Consider the following 22,194-nt stretch of genomic DNA (forward strand, 5'->3'; position numbering starts at 1 on the left):
CATTCCCAAAACTGGACACACGCTTTTCGCTAAAAACTAACCATTCGAACACGGTTAAATGCGTTTCGTTTGTATCCGGGCCATGAGAGAGCCGTCACCGGGTTTTAGGCGCCATTACCGGTCGGATCGAATGTTTTGTTGACAAAGAAATTATTACTAATTATGTGTTGATAGGACGCCTTGAGCGTGATGAGACAGTAGTCGTTCTGCGTGTTCCGGTAGCTAATACCGTAGTCGTTCTGCATCAGGTCCTCGAGCAAGCTTATTTCAGCGCCGAGCTGGGGAAGATTTGCCTTGATTATGAGCCATATGATCAGCTCCAGCAGGTTATCGGCCGCCACATCCATGCGAACTTCTACGAATAAAAAAAAAAAGAAGACAAGATTATGTAATAAAAAGCATCAAATTTTATTAAACCATCGTTGCAATGACCAAAAATGCACCCTTACTTCTACAACCACCTACTCCGGGAAGGTAATACATTTTGTACGTGAGTTTGCATTTTCCCAGATAAAAAAGCTAATAACTTTTGATCGGCTCGTCATATTTACATGAATATTTCAAGAAAGATGAGGCTATTTGTTTTCTAAATAATAGAAGTTAGCTGACAGAATCTTCTATTAATTTTTTTTTTGTTCTAATAGCATCTCACATCTATATTTAAAGAAGATTATCAAGCGCCTACCATATTTTTGGCATGGAAATATACGTTTTCCGTTTTTATAGAATCTGTATTTTTTATTAAGTAAATGAGTAATTTAAGTAATAACCATCACAATAACTTCGTTTTAATCAAGTAATCAAATGATACAGACAACCAAAATAGGCGAAGAAGTGCCGCGTAATCATTCTTAATGTTTTGTTATGATTCGAAACAATTCAAACGAATGTCTTATTTCTCACTTTTGTATAAATCACGGAATTACACAGTCACACGTATGTAGAGACTTATAAAAGTATTTTCACCCATATCCGTATGCCGACCATGCATTGAATGTCTTCTGAACAAAGCTCCTGTTACAAAAAATGACTATTCAGCTGCAAATTAAAGCGATTGGTAACAAAGAAATGGATTGGTTATTGATAAAGCCAAAAAGGGAGAGATTTTGTAAAAATTTAATAAAATATAATCATTACGTGATATTTGAAGTCGTATCCTAATTCAACTATATAACACAACAAAAGCCTTGCATAAGAAGTTTTTACTGCTAATTCAAGCAAAATAAAACAATTTTACAACTGACAGTTTACAAAGATTGCTAATTTTCAAATCAAAACTCCGTCCAACGAACAATTGCTTATCGTAAATTCAAGGAGATTACAGCTTTGGGAGTCTAGAGAAATGAATTGACGCAACTGCACTCATCGCCAGAGCTAATACCGTACTAGAACACCTCAATAATCACCAACTTCCACCGATCATTTAAGCCGGGGAATTCATCCCTGTTACCATCGTACTCCTGTAATAGACTGGGAACACTCTCCCTGGAAAAAGCAGCCACATTGCCAACAGTAGCTTTACCCACTTAATACAAACCAAACATACAAATTTCCACCATCTTTACAGACGGCTCCGTTCACAACGACTCAGTCGGCTGTGGGATCCATTCAAGTGTCGATACTGGGGCAACAAGAAGTTCCCTGATCACATTTCCATCTTCTCTGTCGAAGCAATAGTCATCCTGCCGCCGAGCAATAGTTTAAACTTTTTACTAGCCATAATTGCAATAGTTTCATACAATAGACAAGCCACACCAGCAATAGTTTTACATTACTGTAAACCTTTTTTTATATATAGTAGAGAGGGGAAGGTAATCTCAGAGACTCAAACTCAAACGAAACAAAATTAAATGTTATTGAAAAATAATAAAAGAAAATAAGCAAAACAACAAAAGGTGGTCATTAAAATAAAGGTCAATAAATGACGCACGACGCTAGAGGGTCAACGGGTTTTGACTGGCGCACCTTACCTTGCTCTTTGCACGCCTGGTCGACAAGCGTAAACGCGTCGTTGATATGCTTTATCATTTCGCTCGGGCAACACTTTTCCCGGAAGCGGTTTAAGCTTTCGATTGCTTGCTGATACTTTTCGTGTTTGATAATAGGTACTAGTTCGCTGGGATTCGAAAAAAAAAACCAAACATGCATCCATTAAATACGCATTTCCAACAGAGTCCGATACACGCCCGCTTACCGGTTAATGTCAAGAAGCTGAATCAAATTTTCATCAGTCTTTTTCATGCATATTAATATCCGCTGGCGGTAGATTTCATCGTTTTTGCTACACTTGCTCGCATACAGCACGAACAGGGCTGAGTAAATTCCTTGCGTCATGAGTATAGGATACAGCAGGCTTTGGTAGGATACGAGCTCCCTAAGAGAAGGATGAGAAAAAAAAAACGAACAAACCAATTATTGATCACGCTTTCGTGTTAAGTACACAACACGAAAGCGTGATTCCTCAGCTGAAAACCGCTTACTCTTCAATCATGATAGAATCCTTTGGCAGTGCTGGAAACATTACGGTAAGCACCAGTGTGTAGATACGGCTCACGATCGAAATCCACTCGTTCATGGCAGGCTCGCAGAGTATCGAGTGAGGCGTATACTTCCAGCAGCTGTACGTCGAGTAGAAACAGTTCGAAAGCTTCTCGAACAACCCGTGCAGCGGATGGTACACACTCTGAAAGGCATCGGTGAGGTAGTTACGCAACAGCTCCAAACCTTCGCGATCGATCGAGGTGATGCAAAAGTTTGGAATGAAATCAAGATCACGGAATGGGGACGTATTTCGCATCTGCCCGCCATACCCAGAGGGATTGAGCATAAATTCGTCCTCTTCGCCACGTGACGCAATGGACGAAAAACTTTGCACCGATATTGCATCCGGCGCTACCGTCGGTGGCGAAGGTCCAGCCGGTGACGAAGGAAACCCGTTGTGTAACGATAGTCGGGAGTCGGAAAGGCTCGATCGTAACGATACAGTCGATGCACTTTGCATCTGATAGCCAGCTTGACAGATTAGGGCAGCGGCACGATCATCAAGCTCGCCGGAACTCGCAACGGAGAAATTGTTTGCTTTAAGCTGCTCTTTCCGTTTAGCACGGCTCACAAATATGGCTATCCGATTCCACACCTTCTTAATGTCCATGCGCCGGATGGCGAGGATGTCGCTCGTTCCGAACAGTGTTTCATGAAAGCAGGCAAATATCGACGACCACTTCCTTTCGGCATTGATTTTAAGATCCAACCTGTAAATGGGAGAACGGGCATGAGAAAAGATATTTCCCGATCTGAACATGCCTACTCGTACTCGTGCAAAATACTCACATCGGTACTTTATTGAATTTCTGATCCATCGCCATCGCAGCATTGCTGATCTTCACGCTCGTCCACGTGCCACCGAACATGCCAGTCATTGTGTGACCCGCCATTTTGGTGTTCGAATCGTCCAGCTCAAACTGTTCCGATTCAATCTCACGCTCCGGATAGTAGAACACACCCTTCCCGAACGGACCATCGATCGTGAGCTCACCCTTGTAGTATATTCCGCTCGGAAAAATGGCTAACCCACCGGCCGAATGTGTCAGTATGTCGTTTGCGAAAAAGCCCGCATAATACGTTCCATTTGTCGTAACGAGTATCCCATTGCCGTGCTTCTTGTCGCCCATAAACATGCCGATATACTTTACCCCGTTGAGACTGTCCTCTATTACACCGAAACCTTCCTTTTGGTCGTTTACAAAGTCACCATTGTACTGATAGGCGCTGGTCGTTAGCGTTCCAAATCCATTGTACTTGTCCGCCTTGAAGAAACCCTGATAGCGGAAGTAGTGCGTTGAGCGGTTGCTTGTGGTTTTTAGCCTTCCATAACCGTCGTATTTGCCATTTACAAATTCGCCTTAGAAAAACGATAAAATACTTTATTTAAAACCGTTTTAAAATCCTACACTGAGCGAAATAAAAATAGCACCACCATCTGCAATGTATCTAATACATCAATGTCTTTAAAATGTATGAACGAGTTCTGCATTTTTTAAAGTGTAGAACGTTAGTTTAATGTATCTTAAAACATCATTTTGTTGAAATTTTTGCGAACTATTTACATTTAGCCCAATAAATTTATTGAAAAGGATGCTAAACGTAAATAGCACTCCCCTAACTTTTGATCAACAGATGCAAAAATTACAACAAAAAGTCAAATATTGCTGCATTTTCAAGACATTTCGAGTGAGTGTAAGTAAGCAGTTTTTTCCTTGCCAGTTTTGTTATTTTCCGAGGCATGCAATTCTACGAGTTCTCAGCATTCCGCAGTACGACGTTATAGCTTGTCAAAGCTGTCCAAATGTTTGCTGTTTGTAAAGTTTCGTCCTAAATGTGACGAAAAGCAATAGACTAAAGGTTTCCTACGCGACGACCATTCATACTACTGACCATTCATATTCTTCAAGTTTTTGAGTGGAAACCAGTTTTTACTCACTTCAGGCTTAAGAATCGTGACATTATCTACATATGTGTAAACAGTACGTTTACACATAGATAATGTCCTATCCGGAAATCCTACCATCAATGCTGTCAATGATTGTAACCAACAAAGAATTCCCAAAGTGAACCCATTTATACATTCACCAATTGTAAAAATATATTTTTCACCGAAATAGGTTTATGGATTGGATTGCGGTTATGACGTTCTGTAAAGAAGATTTTGCTGATGCTTTTGTGTCACTATTGTGCCCTCATATTCTATAAAAATGAGCTTATATCGCACCGAATTGTGGCTCTATATTTCACGTAAAAGTATGTGGCCGCAGTTATTGTAATTTGAAACTTAACCTCCAGTGAGTATAGACTTCAATTGAATCTACAAACATGAGGCAAAAAATTGTCCAAAATTGAGCAGGATGTATTGTTCGCAAGGAGGTGTAATTTTTATTTAGCATTCTTTTTCTATGATTCAAAAAGGTTCAAATAGATTAAAAAACTTGAAAAAGCAGAATCGTTTCACCAATTTTGAAGGTATTGTCAAAGAACGTAGTAGTACTATTCTTATTCCGTCCACTGTATGTATATTCATTTCAATTACCTTCATAGATGGTCGAGATTCCGAAAACGGTTCGATTCATGGCTCCATAGCCCGTTATGTTGCCGTGATAAAACTCGCCATTGTACGACCGATCGGCACCGGTCAGCGATCCTATCCCATCCATCTGCCCGATCAACCACATCCCTTCGTACCGGGAACCGGAAAGTCGCTCGTACCGATCGCTGTACGTGTACTTAGCGTACCGATACAAAGGTTGTTTGTCATGCGTTTGCTTGTCGAGACACTGCAGAACCTGTGCCTTCAACACACCCAGCCAGCGCATTTTATCGGCAACGTTGAGCGTATGGCAGCGAAGTGTCTCTTCCGGTGTGACGATCGTGATCATGAAGCGATGTTTTTCCTTGTATCGGCTACGCTGTATATCGCTCACTTCCGTCGTTATCCAGACTAATTTCAACGGGTACTGTACCACTTGCAAACCCGACAAATAGCAAAACACATCGTTAAACAGTACAAACCGGGGCGAGGAAGAGAATATGTTCACATCCAACAGCTTCAGTGGTACATCGTTCGAGTCCAGTATCACGCGTCGGTGCGGTTCTTTGAGCGTTAACCATCTGATGTTCTCTTCCCGCTGCCAAAACTCTTTGGTTTGCTTCGTAAGGTTACCCAGCTTCTCGCTAACTTCCTCGTTGAGAAATCGTAACCATTCGGATTTCATTGTGAGTAGTGCCGATTCGGTGGGTTCATCCAGTGCCCTACCAGAGTCGCTTGTTATCAACAGTTCCGCCAGATCAATCTGCACCTGCACATTGTCCAGATAGATCTGCAGTATTTGCTGATCATTTGCCTTCATTAAACTCAAACACTCGTTATCACAAAAGCACTGGAGGATACGTTGGTAAAGTAGATAGATCTCGTCATGCAGCACGATTGACACCAGTCGGCTTACATCCTGCTGGACCAGAAACGTTCGAAAGGACTGCATTCTCAGCAGTAGCAGATAAAACAACGTAGTACACAGCCTGTAGAAATACTTTGTGGACAGGAGGGTTGACGATTCACTTCCCTGAGCACCTGGACCGAGCCCTCCTCTTTGTTTTGCACCATTTTTCGAACTCATCTCCTTAATATATTTTAAAAGTGCTTGCAGTGTTGCCTGCTCTTTGTTGTATATTTTCAGCACATCCTGCCTCACTGGAAGATGGTTTACAACCAGCAAACTGTCGCTCGCCATTATAAACGGAATGTGTTCGTCGATCATCTTGCTGGCATGATGCATTTCCATCGAAGCTATTTTGTAACTTAACCACGCGTCGTCCGAGGAAGATTTAATATCGTACAGCTTGAGATCGTTGGTCAGAACGTACGTTTGAAAATTGCCACAGCACACATCCAGCACGTGCTTGAAACGTGTGCATACTGTAGGCGTGCTGGTATTGCCCGCCGTTCCAAGTTTCCAGCTGATGGCTTGATTTTTGTTCATGTCCCCCCAGAAGAACAGCTGTCCATCGAACGCTAGTGCGGCGGAATAGTCGCAACCGGACGCTATTTTCGACACGTTTGAGACGTTTAGCTGATAAATCTTGTCACGCCTTATGTGATCTCCCGTTCCTAGTTGACCTGTTCAAACGACAAATTTCAATTTAAATTTTATTAAATTTTAATTGCTTGCATTACGACTATCCAATTGACCATTAAACCTAACTAATCCTAGTCTAAAGAAGAAAGCAGTTCAACCTGGGATAGAAGCCGAGGGAAAGGATGGTAGACGGGAACGAAAGGTTGAACATTACAGTAAAAGATGTGGGATATGGAGTTAAACGTACGCATTGCAAGCAACAGAGAATCTTTATGCCCTATTGCAGTGCGGGGTGTACTCTAGAGGAACGTGTACGAATAGAGGAAGAGAATATGAAGGGAATGAGAAGGTACATATAAAGAATTCGAGGAGAGCAACGATGGAGCAGCAACACAAAGAAGAAGGAGAGAGACAATCAAAAAGGATTGGGCAATAGATCGGCGTGATTCCAAGGACTGACCCCAAGGAACTTGATCTATGTCTATCCTAGCCAATAGCGACCAAGTCACCGAGCAGTAGCAGTTGGTGAAGGTGAGTTCAGCTTCTATCCAAATACCGAGGTCCTCGACGTCAGAGACCCGGTCGACTCGGCACTACATTGCGGAGAAGGAACAATTAAATTTGTAAGCGTATATATATAGCGTAACTTAAGCGTGTACATAAATTCCAAAAATGTAAATTAATGGGGATATCTTCGCTGCTCTTCAGTATTGCTACATGCATTATGAAATATTTCCGCACGCCACAAGTGCATCATGAACACGCCGTACGCACCAACACAAGTTCATGATCCGATTCAAAGCTTACGAATGAACCACAACAAAGTTCATTTTGCGTAACGCAAAATGAAACAAAGCAAAACGGATTGCAGATTATGCCACCACCGGATTTTACGAGCTTCTCTATTTAAAATTAAATCTCTATATCTATCTCCCAGAAAGCGAACCGTGGGTATAAACCGTTCGCAATTCAATCTCGCTGTGCATTGGCACATCAAAAAGACAATCGTAGCAACACACTGTCAACAACGCGTCCGAAAACCGGAAAACTGTACGTTTTAGCATTTCTCGCTTGTGCATAAACATTTCATTGCAACAACTTCATTGATAATTTTCTTCATGTTTGCCCTACATAACCGTTTTGCACGTCTCTACCCGTCCTGCTTAAGGTGAGCCACTTTATCAGATAACACGAGAAAAGTACCAAGTTACGTAAGCGCCCCGGTAAACATTGCTGCACCTTTTCTCGCACTTTGTACAGATTAGCGAAAATGAGTCAAGTTGGAGAAATGGGAAGTGGCGCCGGTAAGGGTGGCGGTGGCGGTGGTGTTATTCGAGAAGCAGGCGGATCGTTCGGTAAAATGGAAGCAGCCCACGAAGAGGAATACTTCTACAAGCAGCAGCGTGAGCAGTTGGCTAAACTAAAATCGACTGCCGATACCACCGGGACCAGTGCAACGAAACCGAGTGGCGGCGATGGCCAAAAGTAGATGACGGTGGGAAGTTAGCACTTACCTTTGTTCACCTTCCCAAAGCTAGCGATTCCTGTTTGGTGTAACATCTGCCCATAAATGGACAGCTCATCCAGCGTACCAGACACTTCGTACGACTCCCGGCGCCGATATGGATGAATGTTGAAATGCTCGAATATGTTGCGCCAGTCACCGTAAATGGCGAAATTTTTCTCATCAAACACACACTGATCAAACAATATATCCTTCTTGATGGAACTGTACACTTTGGTGCGTTTTTGCAGTGATACGATGGCAAAATCGATACCGGCCGCTAGCTCTTGAACACAGTCCTGCTTCACCTCGTGAACCTCTGTCAGCTGATCACAGTTAAATACTGTTCCGAAATCACCCTGCACAAACAGCCGTCCATCGTTGGCGAGCAGAAGAATGCCGTTGTTATTGCAGCATACCCGAACAAATCCTTCCCGATCGGGGAATAGATGTGTCCACTCATCCAGTGACCCATTCCGGCTACGATGTACCGTACCGCTGTCCGACTTCAAGCAAAAGATCAAATTGCCTTCAGTATCGAAATCGGTAACATCCCGCTCGAGGCAGCGAAATTCAATCACTTTATCGGTGGCGCGATGCACTCCCTGCAGCAGTACACCGTTCGCATCAAGCAGGATATGAGTTTCGCCAAGGACACGCAATTTTACGCCGCAGCAAGGTTCGTACCCTTCAGGAAACAGAATCGACAGCTTGCTGTCCTCGTTCAGGTCACAGTAGATGGAAACCAGTTCCGTAGCGCCCATCGTGTCGCTTTATCTTTAGGGAGTTTTGCCTGGTTTCGACTAGACATGGAATCTCATTGTAACGTATTTTGACCGAAATTTTAACGAACCACGCTAGAGATACATGGGCGCTCTGTCTTTTTTTCCTTGGTTGAGTCACTAAAAATAGATTTTTATCTTGCAATTCTTTTGTACACGAGCTTTCATGGTGCTTTGTTATTGTTATGAAAATTGGCTCGAGGACTTTGGCAGACAGCAAATGACAGCTTGCGTGTTGTTTGTACAGGGTGTTCAATAATAAGAAGGCGTCTATAAATTACGTTCTGCTAGACGGAAGTTGAAGAATCTCCAGAGATACCATATAAAATGCTGAGTGATGAATTGGATATAGACAGAGAGAGAGAGAGAGGGGGAGGAGGGAAAAAACCTTGAGCAAAAAATCGAGATACATGGTTTGTTTGTTCGTAATATTTGCGATAAAACGAAAAGAAAAACTTGACTTTTAACACAGCAAATTATTTTTGAGTCTAATTTTGGAAGGGTGTACCGGAGGTTAACATTGGCTTAACGTTAAATTGGGGAGATTCTCTTCCAGCGTTACATTTTGTTATGATAGGGATGGATTTGGTAAGAAAAATCCCTGTTGTAACGATACGTTATTTATGGATAGCTTCCAAGTATCTTTTCTGAAACATCACCAAACAATATCGAATTTTCTATCTTCTCTTTAAACAAGAAAAAACCCGAAAGAAATGATTGCAATTCTATGTATTTTCAACATAGAAAATTTATTGTTAAGAAAAATAACCCTTTCGTTTCAAATTGCCAACATTTTGGCAACACTGCTCTAACTGTCAACCACCAGATGCAACAGAACAACAAACTTTCGTGTTGTTTTAGTTTTGGAGCAAAGGTTTCCTACGTAATTGTGCTAAAATGTCCGTAAAACACACCACAGAGAAGGCATTACAAATGCTACGAACGTTACCACGTGTGACAATCGGAAACATACGTGATAATCCACAATCGAAGCAAAATGTGTGTACTATATGGTACCCGGTTCCGCTTACAGCCGGCACCAGCCTTTACATAACCAAAACAATCATCCCGTTTTTTTTTTGCATTTGCAGCCGAAGCGCGGTCGTGGACAGCACGGGGGAGACAAGCATGGCGCAGGCAATAAAGGATCGGGCCAACGACAAAACTACATGCGCCTCGGATACGAGACCGGAAACACACCGTTTTATCTCCGTTTCGGCTATGAACCGTACTACAAAGGACACCATCTGAAGCGTGAGTATCCTCCGATCAGTCTACACCAGCTGCAGAAACTCATCGATACGGATCGGCTTAGCCCAAGGGCACCTATCGATCTTACCACGATCTGCAACACGGGATTGTTCGAGATACGGCCCGATCTTCTTCACCATGGCGTACAGTTGACTGATGAAGGTGTGGACGATTTTCGGGCCAAAATTAACATCGAAGTACAGCACGCACCGGAATCAGTGATTGCGGCTATTGAGCGTAACGGGGGAGTGATTCGTACTGCCTACTACGATCCACACAGCCTGTACGCGGTTGTCAATCCGAAGAAATGGTTTGAAAAAGGTGTACCCATTCCGAGGCGCATGCTACCACCGCAGGATGCTGTAGAGTACTATACGGATGCTCGCAATCGTGGTTATTTGGCTGATCCGGAAAAAATCAGCCAGGAACGTTTGGTGCTGGCCCAGAAGTATGGTTACTCACTGCCAAAGATTGAGGACGATCCGGACTATGGAATGCTGACGGAAACGAAAGATCCACGGCAGATATTCTTTGGCCTTAATCCGGGTTGGGTTATAAGTTTGAAGGATCGTGCCATTATTAAGGAGAAACAGTGAAACGTTGTTTGTTGTGCGAAAAATAGTGCGAAAGGAATACATACATACAATCTTTCGAGGAAGTTAAAAAGGGGTCACAATTAAAGTTTGTCCGAAATTGTTCGTTAAGGCAAAGGATTGAAACAAAAATTTCTAAAACTTCAACTCCATTCAATCATGTTCATTGTAAGTATTTCTTATTAAAAATTAACATTGTTCAATTTTAATTTTATAGGATTTTAGTAGTCGTTTACATAGAGCTGTGCACCATAACGCTTAAAGTACCATAAAAATAATTTCAGACGACTGTGCTGTGTCAGTCGCTAGCAACGACATCGTATGTCCCAAAAGTCCTTTGCAACCGAGGTTCGACATTTTTCTATATGACAAAAGGATAAAATGGCCCAAACTTCAAGATGCCCACGCGTTTAGTTTGTTAATAAGAGTATATGGAGATCACACATAGAACAACTGGCAAAAAAGTGTGCCAAAAGAATCAATTTCCTCCGAACAGTCACAGGATACGGTGGGGTGCAAACCCATCAGACCTTCTGCGACTGTATAAGAAATCGATTCTATCCGTCTTGGAATACGGTTGCGTCTGCTTCCATTGGGCAACCATGACGCATATGCAACGAGCATGTACCTGCATGTTGTCTTAGGATTGATCTGGGCAGTATGAACCGTTGATATGATGCCGATAGAACTACGGTTTTTGCAGCTATCGCTTCGCCTTCTACTGAGATGTACCGTATCCATCTCACGAGCGATTAACAATTTCAAATCTCTACTGGAGGCAGGCTTCAACTTCAAAATCTTGAATTTATTTCAGAATTTTGTATCTTTACAGGCAAGCCAATACCACAAGATGAATAAACCACGCCACTTTACCAGAGTCTTACAATTTGCTTTTAGTAGTCGACACCTCCATGCGAGAGGACTCGAAGAACATTCCAAATTGATTTGTTACCATACTTATCAACAAACACGAAATTGTTGATAAGTATGGCCATCCAAATCGTCATCAGTTCTATACCGACGGATTCTCTTTGGAGAAGGGTGTATTCAACATATCCACCGAAGCCTTCCACAAGTTTAGACAGCCGTGCTTTATATATGTATGTAGCTGGGCTGGCTGCTATCTTTCACCCTTTTCTCATTAAAAGCGTGAATCATCCTGATCAGTATTTTATATTTACAGATAGCCTCAGCGCATTGAAGTCCGTCGAGACATGAAAGAGCTGAGACCGATGTTTAATTTTAGTCATTATCTGTTACTTGTTCTGTATGTTTTATGTACAATGTATCTTGTACGTTAGTTTATTAGTGTCATTTCAATGTCTATGCCGAGCAACAACTAACTGCTCGTCAGCGACCCTTTCGGCACGAGGCGTAGAAGTACAGCGAGTCCGTTGACTGGATCAAGTCGAGTTAAACCTATTGGAGATCGGATGCATCCGTGGTGGGAAGATAGTGGCCCTAGACCGAGTTTCCGATAGTTCTGGGCATGTCTAAGCGACGTGCTCAACCCTGACCAGGCCAAAAAGAAGAAGAAATAATTATGTTGGTTTGTGTATGTGCAGCTTCATTTTTATTTAATTCTAAAACTTTAAACAATACAGAAAATCAATCTCCCTGCACGATTTCGGTAACGTCCAAACGGAGCCAGATGGTGACTGATAACATTTTACAATAGATTCATTTACTTGCAATGTTTGCCGACGGAAACAAATCGCTAACGTATTGTTTTGTTAGCTACAGTAAATCTAAAACAAATAAGAAGGCAAAAAGAGAAGTTTTTCCCCTGAATTCACCTTTAAAACAATGCCCTCCCTACGCCATTCCTTACGTTCAGCAAACACTTTGTATTCCCTTTGGCGGAGCCTAGCTTCCCGTGAAATCTTTGATCCCAACCCCATTTCGCTTGTCCCGTCGCTCTTCCAGAGCTTTTAGCCTAAAAATAATACTCGCCGCAATCGTACAATCGTATGGATGGCCACCAGCGACACGATAGCTCCACCTTTTACCATCACTCCCACACTCCGGAAGCTGTTGATTTCGAGCTCATCGAAATCATAGTGCTGCGTGTGGTTGTAGTTGGCAAAGTACCAATCCATGTCCTCGCGCTTCCGTATCTCGTTCACACTGTCCACATCGGAATGGTGGTGACTGGATGGGGAAAGATCGATGATGTTCGGTGAACCGAAATGACGATCTCCACTGTCCGTTTCGATCTTAGGCACCACGCGATGAGGCATTCCGGGCGTTGTATTGGGGAAGTATGGTGTTACGGTGGATGAGACCGGTGCGGGCACTTTTTCGATAGTTGATTTTCCGACCGGTGGTCTATGTTGCGATCCGGGCGCAATCAATGCTGACAACGACGATGGCGTATTGCTTGAACTGTCGTAAAACTCTCGGGTAGGTGTTCGCGCCAAATCACGGATCGTTGGGTTTGGTGTCGTGTACGCCTTGTTGAAGCTACTGCCGATCGTGGAACCGATGGTCGGTGTAGCTAGTTCTATCGAGAGACGTGTAGTTAGCTCGTTATCGGCATGCTGTGATCCTCCTTGTGGGTTTGTTTCGGATTCGTTGGGTCCGCCATCAATATCTTCATCATCTCCAGGTTCCTCCTCGTCGTCCGTCGATTCACCATCATCATCGTCCTCTTCCATTTCCGAGTGAGGAGGAAACGCAGCACTAGCATTGTTTCGCTGTCCACCATTAATCTCCAACTTTTCATCACCATTCGTCGGTTTTGGAAGAACCGCCGGTGGAGCAGCTTCCTGTTTACCCGAAATGTGATGTGTTATCCCGTCGACGAAATAAGGTGCACTGTTGTGGGATGGTTTGATGGTAGCCTCAAATTTATTCTGCTGCAAATAGCGCGTTGGTTCCGTTACCAGTGGAACACGCTCGTTAAATTCCGTTGGCCACTTGCCTGGTGCTTCATGAGTGTAGTTTTGATTGATAACCTTCAGCGTCGGATCAGTGATGGGAGTAAATCCACCAACCGTTCCCGGAAGCATCGGTGTAAAGCCACCTTTCTGCACATCCACCGGAGCCTGCGGCTGCCGGAAGGAGGTTTGGAAGTAGGGACGGTAGAACAGGTTGTTTTCATTTGTAGCACCGGCATTTTTGTCCAGCGGATCTGAGGGAGTTTTGAGAGTGACCGCCGTGTCTGTCTTGACGCCATCATTCCGATAGATGATACTTTGTTCCGGTTCGCCTTGCTTGTACACCTGAACGCGACCCTTTCCACGTGTTCCGCCCGATGCTCGATTGTTCGCATTTCGACCTGCACCACCGAACATTTTACCAATATTAAGACTCGGTATCGGTAGTCCAAAGAAGGTAAACGGTGAACCAGAATCTTGCGCTCCTGCTGGAGGTGGTACACCCGGAGGAGGACGCTGAAACTGGTTAAACTTGTTGTTGTTAAAATCGACAAAGTTTGAAGTGAAGTTTCGTCGATCCTGCTGAGGATCCTCCACAAAAGGAGTGTTGTTGAAACGCTGTCCATTTGCCAAACGAGTATCGTTCAGTGCGTTTGGATAATCAACATACTGGTCGTAGAAATAGTCACTATCACCTGGAGACGGAGATCCTGGACGGTATGGAGGTGATGGTCCTGGTGGTACCTCATAATTTTCCGAACCGCCACACTCATCGTAGTCGAGCGCACGTACAAACACATCTCCATGATCATTTGTTAGCGGATGTTCACCATGATGGCCTGGTGCCGTTCGTGCTCCCGACTGACAATCGGTACGCGACAAACGCATGTCCAGCAACATTTTTCCATCTCTACAGCGAGGACCCGGATAGAGACTACGGCTTTCCTGTAACCATGCCATATACCAAAGCATCTCGCAACTACAATCCAAAGGATTACCTAAAAAGACACAGAAAAAATCAAGCTCAATTGCCATCTAATCGATTCATTACACGGATCCTTCACACTTACCATCCACATCAAGTATGGCAATGTTTGTACGCAAACTTCGAAAGATCGGTTCCGGGACACGTGACATCTGATTGTTGCGCATACTCAGCACGCGCAATCGTGGCATTGTGGCAAACGGTTCGCCCTGAATTCCACAGATTTTATTGTTGTCCAGCTTCAATTCCACCAACCAATCCAGCCCACGCAGAGGGCTCGGCGTGATCTTCCGTATGCTGTTTCCAGTCAGATCGAGCACTTCCAGGTTTCGAACACTGCGCAGCCCAACGCTATCGAGACTGCGGAATTGATTCGCTGACAGGTTGAGGTACACAATCGAAGGCGAACGATAAAAGCTGTACGGGGAAATGTAGCGCAAGTTGTTTTGTTGTAAATGTACGGCCTGAAAAGAAGCACAAAGCTCATTAGTTTCCTTCCAATGCTTGGCTCAATCACCAAGCAATTTCGCTCACCTGCAAATTGGGAAGATCTTCAAACACACGATCTTTCAGCTCCGTCAGCTTGTTGTCCGCTAGTACGAGTTCCTGTAGTTCGGGTAAATTTCTCAACGAACCATGCTCCAGCAGCGTCAGTTCGTTGCTCGAAAGATCCAGATACTGTAGCAACGGCAAGTTTCGTAACGATCCCTGATGCAATTGGTTCACCTTGTTGTTGGACACCTTCAACTCTTCCAGATTGCGCCAGGACACCAGCACATTCGGAGACAGTTCCGTCAGTTGGTTGAAGCTTACATCCAGCTCACGGAGCTCCGTAAGTCCGGACAAAGATTCCGGCAAGTCACGCAGCTGGTTCGACGAAAGGTCCAGTGTTTGCAGGGAACGACTGTTGCGAAAAGCTTTCGGTGATATCTCCACAATGCTGTTCCGTGAAGCATCGAACTGTTCGAGCAGGGCGTTACTGTCGAGCAGATTATCTACCAGCACCTCGATCCGATTGCCCTGCAAATTAAGCTCGCGTAGATTTTCAAGCGGGCTAAAGCATCGTTCGTGCAGAGCCAGTACTCGATTATCCTGTAGGTTCAACACCTCCAAACGACCCAATCCTGAAAGACTCCCATCATCGACCGATTGAAGCTCATTGCGCGCTAGACTGAGAACACGCAGCTGTGGTGTCGGTTTGAAGACAGCCCGTGGCAAACGTGTGAGCTGGTTGCTGCTTATGTCCAGCATGCGCAAGTTCGGCAGATCCCACAGCTGGCTCGCAGTGGTCGGTGGTGGTAGTTGGGAAATTTTATTACCATGCAAATTGACTCTCTCGACCGCCACCGGTAAACCCGGGATGAATTCCTGCAAATGATTGTTCCCGGCGTCAAGCTCAAACATGTGGTTCAGGTCACGAAACGTAGCGGAATGGATGAGCGTCAGTTCGTTGAACGAAATGTTGACCGTCTCCAGCATCGGCGTGTGGGTAAACGCACCCGCATCAATAACGGACAGTGTGTTGCCACTGATGTCCAGTCGTCGGAGAGACGGAACACCCACCAGCAAATTTGGATCCATGCGGCGGAAATTGTTGTACGATATGTCTATGCCTTTCAAGCCGGGAAGGTTCCAGAATGGCATCGGTAGTTGATCGTGCAGTGAGTTGTTCTGCAACCGAAGCTCACGCAATCCAGGCATCGCCATGAAAGCGTCCCGTTCGATCATTCGGATGCGGTTCTGGTTGAGGTGCAGCTGCTCCAACGTTCCATGACCTCGCAGTGCACCGAAAGGAATCGCTTCTAGCTTGTTGTAGCTCAGATCGAGAAAGCGCAACATCGGTAACGCATCTAGCAGTGATCGTAGCTCTTCCACGCGACCGATCTCGTTCTGCTGCAGGTGCATCATTTCAACGCCACTGCCCGATGCCTGCAGGAAGGATTCGGGATGAACACGCCGCAAGTAGTTGTTCTCGAGATGGACCAGCTTCAGGCTGGGCGTCCGGTGGAATGCACCGTGAAAAATTTCCGTTATACCGTTATCGTTCAGATAGAGTTCCTTCAGTGAGGGCAAATCGACGAAACTACCTTCGCTCAGCTTCGATATCATGTTACGATCCATGCGCAGTACCTGTAGATTATGAATGTCCTTGACCGCTCGTCCGATCATTCCAGCATCCGTAATTTTATTGGCCGACAGTTGAAGCGTTTTAAGCGAAGGTAATCCCACGAACGTTCGTAGATGTACCCAGCTGATGCCATTCTCCGAGAGGTTAATCAGATTCAGTTTGGGCAGATCGTTAAACAAGCCCGCCTCGAGTCGGTTTAGGCTACCGCTTCCCGTCACGTGCAACGTCTCGAGATTGGCCAAATCGCGGAAGTACTGCGGCGCTAGCTCAATTAACGATCCACTCTGCACGTTTATGTACCGCAGCTTCGGAAGACCGGAAAAGTCAGGAAGACGCTTAAGGTTTTCACTCTGTATCGTGACCGCTTCCAGTTTGCGCAAGCCGGTCAAACTATCCACTGGAATGCTGCGCAGGTTACGCTCCACTATGAAGATCTCTACCAGACTTTTGTCTAGGTCGTTGAGCCATCCGTTCGAAAGACGCTCCAGCCCATTGTGACGCAGCATCAGTCGAAGAATGTTAAGCGGTGCAAATGTTCGTCCGGGCAGCGATGGCAGAAAATTGTTCTCCAGAATTAGCTCATCGATGGGTCGTATGATTGACTTCGAGACGGCCTTCAAACCCATCAAAACTCGCGGTAAATCACTATGCGAACACCTTGAGGAAACAATCATGGAGCAAGATGTTAGAAAAAGGAATAGGAAGATGCTCAGAATGTTGACGATTCTTACCATATCTGTACTTCACTGCCACGCTGTGAACATCTGCATGGTAGTATAATGTCCTGCGGAGGACATATCGTATCCCGTTGTGCACTCACCATCGTTACAATGCACCACAAAGCCAGCAGCAAACAGGTGAAATGGTTCATCTTCCATAACCGTCTTGAATAACACTTTGTACGTAAGGTTGGCATCATTTCTTTAGAACGAATCCGAAACGAAACTCTGGTCGGTTCTGACATCTCGATTTCAGAGACAGTGCACTCCATTGGTTAGCGAATGGAGTGGAAGGTCATTTTCTTAGCGAGTTTCACTTTCCTTTACCGTGTACCTTGTCTGCCGAAGAAAAACAGTTTTAAAGATATGTTTGCTCAATTTCGTTTAAAAAGACCATACATCGTGTAGTGTAAGGGTCGAGAAAGAATTCATTACATGTTTGTACGCCTGTCGGATTCAACTTATTCATGCTTAGTCACAACTAAACAAGCATAACGAATTGCCCTCGCTTTGTCCGAGTACTAAACACTAAAACCTGACACGAATGACCGGAACGCACCTCACAGAATCCATCGTTTGTGCATAATTTTCGTAGGGTTCGTTGACCACCAACAAAGCTACCGGTCACGGATTTTTAGCTGAGAATTCGTCTCGAGGAAGTGAAAAAGAGTATGAAAATACCACCAACAACGCTACGCACCCCAACACTTCCACCGGCAATTCCATTGACCAAGGTCAAGTAGCCGAAAGTGAATTTGCTCCGTGGCAAGCACCCCTACTAACGGGAGGGCAGAACATGGGCCTCATTGTTGACATTGCATCGCGCCCCGGGAGGTTTCGAGATTGGGAACACGATTACGTAAGACAAGACGGTGGCAACTATCACCTTACCGAATCTCGGTAACACCGAGCGAGGAAGACTTGAAGCGACGAACCCCGCATCAACAGCGCAGCGTCAAGAGTGGTCATTCAAATGATTTAAGACGCATAGTTCCGCAATCATGTACCATCGTGGCTTGACAAGACAAGCTTATTTATGTTCGCGGGAACTGCCACTGGCAATCACTGATGCATGCTTCCGAATTCAGTTTTTGCAGCAATGTGGATTTCTGTCGTTTGGCTGTTTAAATACCACAATTTCCATACGAAAATGAGTAATTTAATTACTGTTTTTTTTTTGTTTTTTAAAGGAATTTTATGAGTGCATTGAAAATGTAAAATTATTAATTTTTTTCTCTTTCGTTTCTCTTTGTACGAAACGTGGAAATACTCCTAAGATTTAGAATGCGATTAATGAAATTTTGATTTTTGTTTTTAGCGTAGTTAATTGTTAAATTGGTTTAAAATTAATTTCATGTGGATGGATTTCAGAGTAAGTTCGTTTTCAGTTTAAAGAGTAAGTGTTTAAAGGCTCTTACTAGGCTAAATGTTCAAAAGTGAAGTGAACAAAAATTAAATGTCTGAAGAAATCTTGCGTTGATGAGGCAGGAATCTCTAGGTGTTCTAGAAATTGCTATAGCTCTCATACCCAGAATGAACCAATGTTTGGCGGCACCTGTATTCCCATAAAAATTGTAAAATGAAGTAAAATTTACATCTTTGAGCAACAAAAGAATAAACGAGAGATATTTTAGTAAATCATGACAAATGGTATTTAAAAACAACTGTGACCGCTGAAAGTTTTTGAATATTGGAATTTCAAATTTTTTGGATAGGCTCATATTGTTGTCCCGTGTGTAATTGTCCAATGCCTTTTATCCATATTTTTATACAAATAGCAAACTCAATTAAGAATCGATATTTTGATTCATTCAACGTTAGATCTTCAACTATGTTTAAAAAATACGTTTTTTTTATTGAAAATCATCATCATAATAGACTTAGTTTCTGGTTCAAGTGTAGCGTAAATGTTGAAATATAGCGAAAGCAATGATGTGATTTAATAATTATATTTTTTATTTATATTTTATTAGAGTTTTACCGAACGAACGTACGAGGGCTGACAATAAAGTAAGGTCTCCAATTTGTTTTTTCATAGAAAATGACATTTATTTACAAAAAACGATACACCGTTGGAAAGGCCAAGGTCTTGGCTACTTTTCTACATAATCGTCATTTTTTTCCAACACCTTGCGCATCCGCACGATGAACTTGTCTATGCTGGCAGAATACCACTCTCCGTCCGCCTCGCGCAGCCAGGTGTTGACCTCTTTCTGAACCTCCGCGTCACTTTCAAACTTCTTCCCTCCGAGATGTTTTTTCAGGGCGAAGAACATGTGGTTGTCACTTGGGGCCACGTCGGGACTATAGGGAGGGTGATCGATGATGTCCCAGCCAAATTTCTTGAGCAGGTCAAGGGTAACGCCCCAAGGGTCGGCCACTTCTCTCCTCGTCGTGAACATTAGTGCGCCCGGAATTGAACTCGCGGCTCTACTAACGGACGTTTTTTATGTCCATACACTTTTCCCCGTAAACTTCAACTAGTTGACGATGGATTTCAATAGGTGGCACCTTTTTCGCACTCAAAAAACAGAACGCAATTCGCACTTGGACGCTGACGCGAGGGGTACCCCCATCGTTGACGGCTGCTCAGCCAAGACTGAGCGGTCGGGGAAGCCTCACCCAGCATCAAAGTGGTAGTGGGGGAACCAAGGAACACGGCGGTGTTGCCAGATTTCGCCTAACGCGTGATCCGGCGAATTTGCAGCGTTGGAGACCTTACTTTATTGTCAGCCTTCGTATTATCAGTATAATCCTCATTCATCTCTTCTTTCAAGCAATTGCATGTTGATGATATACTGCTAGATTAATGTAAAAAGTATGCAAGAGTACGTTGAAGTACATATTCTTTATAACAGCGAACCGCCTTAAAATTAATTAAGATGAAAGAAGAAACAGCACAATTGACTACTTGGAAAAGAAATTAAAAAACAGCCTCACTTTGTCAAAAATTCATGTTCTAATGTCACTATGAAGACGTTCGCTATGAATGTGTCGATCTTGCCAGGAACGTAGGACGAAGGTTGTTGCGTCCTTGTAGCTGTGTCCTGCTGACAAACCAACATCAAACAGCGTTTCTACCGTAAGTCGTATCGCATGTTTCCTGTAATCTGGTGTAGTGTACTTTCGTAGTAATTTTTTTTTCACCGATTATTATGGTATTGCTGTGAGTCGAAACCCCGACTGAGTTCAATTCGACTAATAGTTTGATGGATGAATTATTCACAATGAATCGTCCTTGGGAACATTTTTTATGTACGACGATACAGTGTCGAGTATTAGGAATCGCTAACCATTGAGCTATTTGTTATGGTGCAACCTGATGCGTTGGAGCTACGCACTGACAGACACTCAGCTTTGGCAAGCAATTGTCAGGTGCGTGATGTGTGCATGATGTGTGAGTGAGTGTCCTAGGGCGCTGACCGCAGGATCGGGTCAGCGCGCAATCTATAAGCGACCAGGTAGAAAGGGATTCTAAAACTCAGTTTGAAGATAGCGAAGCGTTCGGTGTGTTGCGTGCGGTTCGTGCGTTAATTTTAATAGGTCTAATAAATTGTAGTATTCGTTTGTGTCTGAAATGCAATGATTAATACAAACAACTCGGACACCCTAAACCCAAGACACAACACTATTCTTGAAGCGTAGAACTGCGGTCACTCCTGATAAGAGAAAACCAATCTAATACCCGAGCCTGGCTAACAATAAATCCTATCATTTAGACAAGGAAGCTCCCCTAGGATCAGATACTCCTTTTAACGCTTCGGAGAAGTAACTGTCTTTGAACCGTATTAGATTGTAAACTAATTTCAATTCTTAGTCACTCAAGTCACTTATTCTTAGTCACTCGCGCAGGTCGCTCAAGAATAAAACGAAATCCAGAAATATTGGCAATAATTCTTGTCCTCCCTATGTACTTTGCTTAAGCTCTAAGACATTTTATTCAAGATTTCTGTGTTTTCCTGAGCTTACTCGCACAAGCTGATACTTAATGACTGATTGCAAACATTATTTTCACCACATGTACACAATTTTACATATTGAGGCTTGTAATTTACGAACAGCCCAACAAAACCAATAATGTGGATTTGTTGCTGTGCTGGAGTCATTTTACCGATATTACCTCTACTGTACCTTCAATAATATTTTGAAAAAATGCACATAAATTGGACAGTTCCCCCGTAGTGTGGGCTGACTATCTAACTACGTGGTATCAGCAAATCTAGGAAAGCCTTTCGATGGCCGGCTTGGTCTTTATAAGGTCGTTAAGCCAAGAAGAAGAAGAAGAAGAAGTCTTGTAGACTAATATGACCTAACTAATTTGTTTCGTTTATTTATAGAGGATTTGAGTCTTAGAGACTACATTCGCCTTTCTACTGTATAAATAAGTGATATAATCTAATACAAAACTGTTGCAGGTGTGGCTTAAATATGATGAAACGCTATTGCGATTATGGCATATGATAATGGATTAGTTAAAACTATTGCTTAAATTTCTCTACATAAATGACTGATCCGTAAAAATCGAATAAGGCGATTCTGATGAAGTTTGACGGGGGATAGGGGGAATTGTCGTGTAATTGGTGTCTAGTTGGCAGGTGACTCGGTGTGTCGTGTATCCATGGCAATCGGTGATGATGTGGCGAATGGTGATATCAACACCACAGAAGCTGCAGAGTGGAGGACTGAATTTTTCTACGACGTAGGAGTGTGTGGGGTGGGTATGACCT

At 43.6% G+C, this 22,194-nt stretch overlaps 7 protein-coding genes across 9 annotated transcripts in view; 2 read left to right on the forward strand and 5 right to left on the reverse strand.

Annotated features, from left to right (window-relative positions):
- The window catches only part of LOC126556255 (39S ribosomal protein L15, mitochondrial), a 416,466-nt gene extending 405,699 nt beyond the window's left edge, over window positions 1–10,767 (forward strand). For all 3 annotated transcript variants that reach the window (XM_050211482.1, XM_050211483.1, XM_050211484.1), the window contains exons 2-3: window positions 9,782–9,911; window positions 10,004–10,767. In XM_050211482.1, the coding sequence (XP_050067439.1) occupies window positions 9,810–9,911; window positions 10,004–10,759 (858 nt within the window). In that variant the 5' untranslated portion in view covers window positions 9,782–9,809 and the 3' untranslated portion in view covers window positions 10,760–10,767. The remainder of the gene's footprint in view (window positions 1–9,781; window positions 9,912–10,003) is intronic.
- LOC126556384 (uncharacterized) overlaps window positions 1–22,194 on the reverse strand; it is a 258,686-nt gene that overhangs the window by 172,269 nt on the left and 64,223 nt on the right. The gene's annotated exons all lie outside the window — the stretch shown is intronic.
- Window positions 1–22,194, reverse strand: part of LOC126567400 (caspase-1-like) — a gene marked incomplete at its 5' end in the record, with an annotated part of 178,948 nt that overhangs the window by 118,251 nt on the left and 38,503 nt on the right. The gene's annotated exons all lie outside the window — the stretch shown is intronic.
- LOC126568762 (alsin homolog) lies at window positions 105–8,941 on the reverse strand. Its single transcript, XM_050225369.1, is given in 8 exon segments — window positions 105–355; window positions 1,971–2,116; window positions 2,195–2,374; window positions 2,481–3,251; window positions 3,331–3,901; window positions 5,084–6,667; window positions 8,141–8,900; window positions 8,903–8,941. Coding segments are annotated over 8 exon segments (4,302 nt in total).
- Window positions 5,890–22,194, reverse strand: part of LOC126556257 (proteasome subunit beta type-5-like) — a 375,585-nt gene continuing 359,280 nt past the window's right edge. Inside the window, exon 4 of the mRNA XM_050211487.1 lies at window positions 5,890–5,912. The gene's annotated coding sequence lies outside the window, so the exon portion shown is untranslated. The remainder of the gene's footprint in view (window positions 5,913–22,194) is intronic.
- Window positions 7,728–8,115, forward strand: LOC126556457 (ATPase inhibitor A, mitochondrial). The gene is made up of 2 exons (XM_050211722.1): window positions 7,728–7,794; window positions 7,887–8,115. The coding sequence occupies exons 1-2, from the start codon at window positions 7,745–7,747 to the stop codon at window positions 8,113–8,115; spliced, it is 279 nt and encodes a 92-aa protein (XP_050067679.1). The 5' UTR covers window positions 7,728–7,744.
- On the reverse strand, window positions 12,688–17,724 carry LOC126568765 (protein artichoke). Its single transcript, XM_050225373.1, has 4 exons — window positions 17,480–17,724; window positions 15,155–17,405; window positions 14,706–15,084; window positions 12,688–14,633 (listed from the first exon to the last, which is right to left on the reverse strand). Exons 1-4 carry the CDS (start codon window positions 17,710–17,712, stop codon window positions 12,688–12,690), a joined length of 4,809 nt encoding a protein of 1,602 aa, XP_050081330.1. The 5' UTR covers window positions 17,713–17,724.

The sequence above is a fragment of the Anopheles maculipalpis genome, chromosome 2RL (genome assembly GCF_943734695.1).
Source record: "Anopheles maculipalpis chromosome 2RL, idAnoMacuDA_375_x, whole genome shotgun sequence".
Lineage (NCBI taxonomy): Eukaryota > Metazoa > Arthropoda > Insecta > Diptera > Culicidae > Anopheles > Anopheles maculipalpis.